Raw genomic sequence first — 9057 nt, forward strand, 5'->3', positions numbered from 1 at the left:
TTTTTTCCGCGAACCGTTCCACCCCTAATATATATAAATATATATTTATTTATTTGTTTGTTTGTTTATTTTTTTAAGCCAGCAAGGATTTGATTGAAATGTATAACAGAGTGTGTTTTCAATGCAAGTCTCAACTGGTTGTGCTCACCATCAGATCTCTTTGGTCTTCCAAGTTTCTAAGAAAGGAGGAGAATTCTTGCAATGATTCATCTGAAATGGCACACATGCAGACAATGAGCAAAGTTTATCTATGCATGACTATTTACATATTTCTCAGCATGTGAGCCACCCGTCTGAAACAAACAGATGAATCACAAACAGTTCATACGCACAAATCTCACCCACATCACACTAGTAGCCAAGTATTAAAATAAAGGCAAATGTATGCATGTGCTCAAATGAAAATATGCAAAAAAAAACTCACCAATGCACTTCTCATCGTCAGTTTTGGCATCGCCGATGTACTCAAATTTGAACTCACCCAGGCACTGAGCAAACTTCTTCTGGGCCAATGAAAGCTCTGCAAATCAGAGACAAATCAGAGAGTTAAAACGTTTAAATGAAAAAGCAAATGAGGAATTGCTTTATTTGTGGATGTTTCAGTGTTTCCATTATTTTCATTCAGAAAGGTGTGCCACAGTCACACATAATGTTAGCAGCAAATCAGCATATAAAATGATTTCTGAAGGATCAGTGAAGATTGGATTGGAAATTGAAAATTCAGCCATTATAAGAATAATAACCTTTTAAAATATATATCAAAACTTTGTATAAAATTGTAAGAATATTACTGTATTTGTCATCAAATAAATGCAGCCTTGGTGAACCTAAGAGACTTCTTACAAAAACACAAAAAAAGTATCAACCCTAAACTTCTGAATGGAACCTTAAACATTGAAGACAAACACAATCCTTTTATTGTATCTTACAGGAGCACAGAAAAGCATTCCCGAAGAAAAGCTTAACAATACCACCCATTCATAGATATGAGTTGGTCATAATGAAAGTTATGCTCTGCAAACATCCTGCAGGACTCTTATGTTGCCAAGATCATCCTGAAGGAGCAGGTGTTGCTAGTAGATATCAAGAATTTCCCCTCAATCTGGAAAACCCAATGAAAAAAAGAGGTGGGTCTTTGCCTGGAACATGAGGCAGGGAGTGGATTTTTGAATCAGAGGGAGCAGATTTCAGTCCGTGGATTCCCAAAGGATGATCCCAATATAAGTAAACTCTCACTGGGGTCCGTGGGATAGAGTGCTGGGATATTTTAGGATGAACAGTATGAGCGGTATCCAGCACTGCAGTGTCGTTAACATCGACAGCTGGGCCCGTCCGTGTGAAATGAGCTGGCACCAAATGACCTATCGCTTCTTCTCCTGCTTACTATGTCAGTTTCTAAATTTGCTTGCCATATTTGTCATAGATTTACAATCTTTTATCCTTGTAATCCAGTTGTAAAATCATTCCAATGGATTCCATTCAGTCATTCAGGCTTGTAACAGTCTGGGACAAGAATAAAATGACCTGAATAAAAAGACTATTACAACTGACAGAATGATCAGAAATGATGTGGTTTACGCAAAAGGAGTATTCAAGATGTGTGGATTAGTCTAATACTGGTTGTGTATGACCTATATTTCATTTATGTCCACAAAGCTACCCATTAAGCTGCTTACTCCACCCTCTTGCCCAGTCCAAACTAAAAACACCTGGTCAACTCTTCTGTGCAGGTTGGAGACGGAGTGAATGTGGATTACTATACAACAAAGCTCAATCATGCGAGTCTGGCAGAGTGGACCTGCTGAATACATGACCCCGGACAGAGTGGACTAAGAATGACAAGAGATAAATGTGAACGATAAACACCGTGCACTAGGGCAGGTCAGGACAGGACTAAGTCTCTAAATTTTTGACTCTAAACATGCATCTCTGTGTGACATTCAGTGTGTCTTGTAAGTAAGATACATTGATGGCTTAGTTTACTTGCTATATAAAACTTTGGGCCTGGATTTTGATTGTGGTCTGATAATTGGTGGCATCTGCTCGATGGATGGATGGATGGATAGTTAGATAAAAATTCAGCTCAGTGTGAGGTATGATCCTTGACAGAAAACCTTTACACAGCAGCCATCCACCCATCTGTAAAAATAACATCTGTCCTACGATATCTCTGATATCAGATTTACTGTGCACAGAGGAGGCTAAACAGCTAATTCTAGTGGGCGTTAGGAAGGGCAAATGGCAGCCAGTGGGCACTGAATTAAATCAACGCATTGTTTGTTGAGCTGCTGTTCTTTCAGCAAGACTCAAAATAGAAGTGACAGGAAACTGTATTCTTTCCTTTCTTCCGCATGTGTGTGAGGTAGGCATCACTCTGTAAACATGAAGACGTGGCTGTAGAAGTTGCCACATGCTACAACATGCAATATGTGGTGAAATCCAAAACTGAATGTGCCAAGAAGAAAGTAAGCAGATCAGACTGTGGCTCAATGGAAATCAAAAATCTAAAAGTTATATGACATTATAAATATGTACATGTCAATATAAATTATAATTTTTTATACAACCATACATATCAGGGCAAAAAAAAAAAAAATCCCTGGTAGCCCTTGGGGCAGGCACTTGTCAGATTTTGGTAAGTTTAAAAAAAAACAAAAAAAAAGCTTGTAAAATGATAAACATCACATTTCACCTTTTAAACTAGGGATGCACCGAATGTTCGGCAACCGAAATTATTCGGCTGAATAAGCGAAAAGACCGAATAAATCGTACCGAACAATGATATGACGCGATCAAATAGCAACCAGCGAAGAGTCACGCACGCATTGTTAACCAGGGTTCAAAGTCCAAAGCGCGAGGAAAACCTGCGCTCGTCAGTTGCTCAGTCACATTTTTATGAATTTTTACAAGGCATGTGACAATATAAGGTACGACATATTCGTAATGAGACTCATTTATAAATCTGCTGTCAACAAAAAGAAGCATTGAGGTCTTCATGCGCGTTTCTGCCAAAATAAAAGTTGAGAAAAAGCAAGAACACTATCAACATTCATAAATGTTAATATTGTAATTTTACTGTTGTTCTGTAAAATAAAATAAAACGTTAGACAATAATAATGATAATGATCATTACAACAGCTCTGTTAATACATTTATTATAACATTCACACATAGTGTTCAAATTAGGATCTGTAATATTTTCTAATGTTTTAAAAGAAGTCACTTCTCAGCAAGAAATACATGCCTGATTCAAGAAGGGGGTCTGATGGCCAAAAAATATTATTTTACTAACTTATTAATTTTAAGTTAAATTGTTCTTTGTTGGTATAATGTCTGCTAGAATGTTAAAAATGTTCAGTGTTAAATATTTTTAAATTGTTGTTTTGTAATTGATCTTTTCCTTTGAAAAGCAAGACAAAACAGTAAAAAGCACATTTTGGCTATTTAATTTATGCAATGGTGGAAAAAAAATGGACAACCGTGTTCGGCATTCGGCCTTCGGACCAGTGTTTCATTTTGTTCGGCTTCGGCCAAGAATTTTCATTTCGGTGCATCCCTACTTTAAACTATTTTTAAGAAAAGAGATGAGTCAAACTTGTACTTCAGGTCTCGCAAAATCGCTAGCCCGACGTCCCGGGGCTATTGTGTTTTCCAGTCGGGCTACCAAAATGTATCCCCACTCTGCCCGAGGGGCTATCTTAAATACAGATCTCCCGCGGGTACTTAAAAACTCCTAAAGTGAGTTGTATCAAACTTAAGGCCATAAAAAGTTTTAAATACGTTAAATGGTATAATAAATGTCTTAATTATAATTTTAAGAGGTTTTACAGTTGGGGACGGAAAGATAAGAGTCGCGATATGGCTGGATTAAACTTCAAAAGGCAATGATGTCATTGAATAAATATGAGCGATGCACGTGTCAAGTCGAAACGCTGTGAGAATCAGAGAATTAACTTGCATTTCCAATAAGCCTTTCTTGCTGTTTATGGTCAAATCAATGCAAATATCAACTCATGTTTTTACGCAGCAAACACATAAGAGTTGTAAATGAGAAAGACATTTTAAAATTGACAATTTATATGCTTGATTTATCCCTTTTCATAAAAATGGTCTAAAGGCTGAAATGCTGTTGTATACGATTTTTGTTTTTGTGAAAACCTGTATCAGAACTGTAAATCATGTAATTTTATGGCTCAATACTGTATGTTACCATAGACATTGTCCAACCCCACTCATACTGTGTTCATTTTACTTGTGCAGCTCTTAAAATGGGTCATAAATTGCCTAAATTTATTTTTTAAAATTCTGCAGATACCCTGTAAATAGTGAAATAAAAATTCCTTCCTTCATATTTGTTGATATTTGTGTATTGAACATATTTTTTGATTGACATTTAAACTCCTATCTGATTTTCTATATTTTTAAAAAAAAAAAGGTATTTTTTTATTTGGGCTAGTTAAATTAATTTTCGGGCTACCAAAATCTGAAGAGTACCTGCCCGAAAGGCTACCAGGGATTTTGAAATTTTGCGAGCCCTGTACATTATTATATTAATTTAAAACATATGTACCATACTTGTCTTAAAGGGATAGTTCACCCAAAAATGAAAAATCTGTCATTAATTACTCACCCTCATGTCATTTCAAACCTGCAAGACCTTCGTTCATCTTCGGAACACAGATAAGCTTTCTGACCCTGCATAGACAGCAACGCAACTGAAAAGTTCAAGGCCCATAAAGGTAGTAAGGAGTCAAGGACCTTGCTAAAATAGTGCATGTGACATCAGTGGTTCAACCTTAATGTTATGAAGCTACAAGAATACTGAATGAAGGTCTTAACAGGTTTGGAACGACATGAGGGTGAGTAATTAATGACAGATTTTTCATTTTTGGGTGAACTATCGCTTTAATTGTTTCGATTTACAACTCTGCATGTTCGCAGTTTAAAAACATGGGTGGATTTTCGCATTGGTCTGAACAAAAGTAGCAAATTCTAAATGTAAACTTTAAATGTTTCCTTTACAGTCAATTTGCAATAATAGCTGAAAATTATAGCAATAATTTAACTCCATAAGTCAATGAAAATTAGAATTCAAATTCAAACATAAGGTGCAAAACAACTGGTTTGTAATATTGAGCCTGTTATAATTTTGACAAAACCTCCTTAACCAGCCAGATAACTAGGATCCAAAATGAACAATAACCAAATGAGATTAAAAATTACACTTGTGAGTGAAGTTTGTAGCCAGTTGGCTTAAACTATTATAAAAAAGCACCATGGGGTTCAACTGCAGAATGATAATTTGACCGTTGATAATGTATGACATGAACAATTCCATTTAAAGACTACGAAAATGAATACACCAATTTTCAAATCTTCTATATCTAAACAACGTCAGCTGACAAACACGTTTAGAAACTTGAGAAGTGGTCTATCCCGTATGCTCTGGACTCTAAACAACAACGCTGACCCAGCAGAGTACAGACACAAATAGAACAGTCAGAGACCTGACTCGTGGCATTGAGGTCTGCTACTCACTCATGGGGAATGCCTGAAGCATTGATTTGCTTTGGAAGTTTGGAGGGAATGTGGCTGAAGGGGTCTTAGGATGTACAATCAGAAAGGGCATCTGTTAGTGTTATGGGAAACTCAAGAAAGCGTGCTGACAGCACACACACATGGAGGTTCAGCCCACTGACAATCCCTAAAAATTCCCTGGTCGATCCGAGGGAATTCCTTCAACAGTGAAGCATTCAGAAAACACAAACCAAAAACAACACGCCCTGGAAACACTGATTCTAAGGTCAAACTCTAAGTACAGCCAAACCCTGGTGCTGACCCAAGCAAAATATTTTGTCAAATTTATGACAGAGACTCAGAAACCATTACAATTTTCTGTACCAAACATACGCCATAGCTTTGATAACAAATATATTACGTAGACCTTAAAATGTTCGCAAAAAGCCACTCGTTCCAGGAAACTGACATGTTAAATACGGGTTTGGTGCCTTATTGTCAAAACAGAGGCACTGGCAGAGACGCGTATTTTAGTTTCAAACACAGAGGCCTGTATTTAAAGTGACATTATGTTTTGAAATGAGAGTAAAGACACTTTGCTGATAAATGAAACTACAAGGCTTGCTGCACCAGTGACTTTAAAACCAAAGACACCCTTTCAAGGAATAATTCTTCTAAAAAAGAAAACGGTCATAATTTACGTAATTTTTATAGTCTTACTGTACATCAGAATGTTCATGCTGCTCTATATCCATATCACACACACATACTAAAAAAATGTCTAATCACCAAAACAGACCATTTCATGAGACATCACCAGTGTTTCTCAAAGTTCCTGGTAAAACATTAGACTATTTTTCTACTTTACTAACAACTGCATTTAAGGAAACAAAGCTTTCTTTCTGTACTCAAATTTAGACTTACTGCAGCCAAAACAGGACAAACACACACACACATACGTCTGGTTAGCTATCCTTGTAGGGACTCTCCATAGGCGTAAAGGTTTTTATACTGCACAAACCGTATTTTCTATCGCCCTACACCAACCCAACACCTAAACCTACCCCTCACAGGAAACGTTCTGCATTTTTACTTTCTCAAGAAAAATCATTCAGTATGATTTATAAGTACCCATGGGGACCTCAATTTAGGTCCCCACCATGACACGAGTCCCCATGACGTCTGTGTATTCAGGTTTAAGTCCCCACCAGGATAAACCTGTACACACACACACACACACACACAAGACACTGTCTCAGGCTAAACTGTGTAATACTCAGTGTCTGATTACACATACATGTCTTTACAAGACACACTCCTTTGTAATTTGTGTACCGTTTGATCTGTCTTGCATGGCTGCACACAGCATGGGAACTTTTATCAAGTTTGAGTAATTCAACATGAAGCATCAGTTGTGTCACACCAACGGTGCAAAAATACATACAAAGACAATAAAAACAAAGAAATATTAGCTAATCTATGACAGATCCACATTACTAAACGTGTTGATGATGATTTTGTGGTTTATCTTGGTTCATCTTTATGTCACTGAGCCCAGGAAACAAGAAAGAAAAAAGCAGGAAAATGTCCCTCCTATTGCTTATCACAGGAAACCACGTTTTTAAAACATCTGTACAGTCAATGTGACGAGACAGTAGGCCTGTCACAATAACAACTTTTTGTTGTGCGATATATTGCCCCAGAAATATTTGTGATAAGTGATATTATTGTCATAATGTAACAGCATAATAATGCAAGAAGGCCTACACACTTCCAAATGACAACAAACTTTTAAAGAATTTTTAAGAATATTTAGATCATGGAAATTAAGTATCAAAATATTAGATACTTTAGAAAACCTGAATAAATAGTAAATAAACATTTTCTAACAAAAAGTGCAAAGTAACAAGTACAAAAAAAAGAAAAATGCACTTTTATGGAGACTTTTCCATCTACAGATTTTTCCCGGACCTTCTTTTCTCTGTAAATTAAGGGAATGTACAAAACATGGTGACATTAATTTTTAAGTAAATATAATGGGCGATATATTGCGCCACCAAAAATTATTGAGGTCATGTACATATATTGCGCGATAAGTCGATATATTGATTATTGTGACAGGCCTACGAGACAGTTAGGTACGACTCCTCTGAAACACTTGACTCTGAAGGCATTTTGTAAGTTTAAAGGAGTTTAAAGGATGACCAAAAGACAGTGCCCAAGAAATAAAGATGCACACACTTCAGCAGCCGAACTGCCTTTGAACTGTAGAAACACACCCTTCCTACTGTAAGTCTTAATCACTGCAATCATTCATATGCACTGTGAACCAATGAGTAATGCATGCTTAGAAAACACTTGCTAACTTGTCATTTAGCAAATGCTTATTATCTCAAGCAATTTACAGTAAAGGCATGGGCAGTCTTTCTGAAATACCTTTGTGTCTTTAGTGCCTGGGAAAGAGAATTTTAGTAATTCAGTCATTTCAGTTCACGCACAGCCCTTACATGTACAACCCTAGTGAAGAGACATCGTGATATGAACAACTAACTGATTTATTTTCAAACTGAAATCACACCGTTTCAGATTTCAATACCATCTAGAAGGCTTCCTTTTTTGGATTAAGATTTTCTGAGCAGTATGGTTTGAATTTACTCAGAAATTCCCCACTGAGTCACATACTGAATATAAAACAGAAACTTCATTTGGGAAAGTGATGTCACTCACAATGACGTCCTGATTAGACCCACATGTGTGCTTTAGCTCAGGGGGTAACAGAGAATCAGCATGCTGATGTTCATATAATTAGTAATCAGTACTGTATTTATGGACATTTAAGTGAAGACATTGGCTGCTTAGGTCATTTTTCTTACCCAGTGCAGAGAAATTAGCCTGGTTGTTTCTGGTAGTGAGGAAGCGGTCTAATCAAATAAAGTATTTTGGTGCTAATTTATATATAAAGTTTTACACATTTGGAAATAAACTGTTTTTGTCAAGAATTGGCTGAATGGTTTACACTCACATAAGCTGAAGACTGTACTCGTAATACTTTCAATAATAAAACAAAAAAGTGTGTTAATTATATGCAGTGCAGGTCATCCCGTCAATGTATTTTGCCATGTTGAAATGACGTTACACCCATGGTGTTTCATCAAATGTCAAATAGAATCATATTCATTGGCTGCCACCTATATAGATATGCTAGTAGAATGGTGTGAACAGCAAAAATTACACAATGGAACACACTTATTACCAGCAGAGGAAACAGGAGAATCAGTACCTGTAGCTCAAGCAGAAAACGTCTGAAGCCAGAAGAAGGCGGAAAGATTTGACACCCAAGGTGATTCCTTTTTATTGGACACACAAGGGAATTAATTATTGTGTAGACCGCTCTCTAAAGGTATCAGTGTAGTTTACATAAAACTCAAGAGACGATCATGCTGCTGATCCTTGTCAATAAAAGGCAGTGCAGCGTCTAACAAACTAATGAATGTAGCCTTAATGTATCCTGAAGTACTTTTTTTTGGGGGGGGGGGGGGG

At 36.7% G+C, this 9057-nt stretch overlaps 1 protein-coding gene across 3 annotated transcripts in view; it reads right to left on the reverse strand.

The window, feature by feature from the left end:
- Positions 1-9057, reverse strand: part of LOC107742542 (rho GTPase-activating protein 10-like) — a 60796-nt gene that overhangs the window by 40577 nt on the left and 11162 nt on the right. For all 3 annotated transcript variants that reach the window (XM_016555555.1, XM_016555557.1, XM_016555556.1), the window contains exons 2-3: positions 425-520; positions 149-210 (exon numbers count right to left, since the gene is read on the reverse strand). In XM_016555555.1, coding sequence (XP_016411041.1) covers positions 149-210; positions 425-520 — 158 coding nt within the window. The remainder of the gene's footprint in view (positions 1-148; positions 211-424; positions 521-9057) is intronic.

This window comes from Sinocyclocheilus rhinocerous, unplaced genomic scaffold (genome assembly GCF_001515625.1).
Source record: "Sinocyclocheilus rhinocerous isolate Xijiao unplaced genomic scaffold, SAMN03320098_v1.1 scaffold1158, whole genome shotgun sequence".
In the NCBI taxonomy this organism is placed as follows: domain Eukaryota; kingdom Metazoa; phylum Chordata; class Actinopteri; order Cypriniformes; family Cyprinidae; genus Sinocyclocheilus; species Sinocyclocheilus rhinocerous.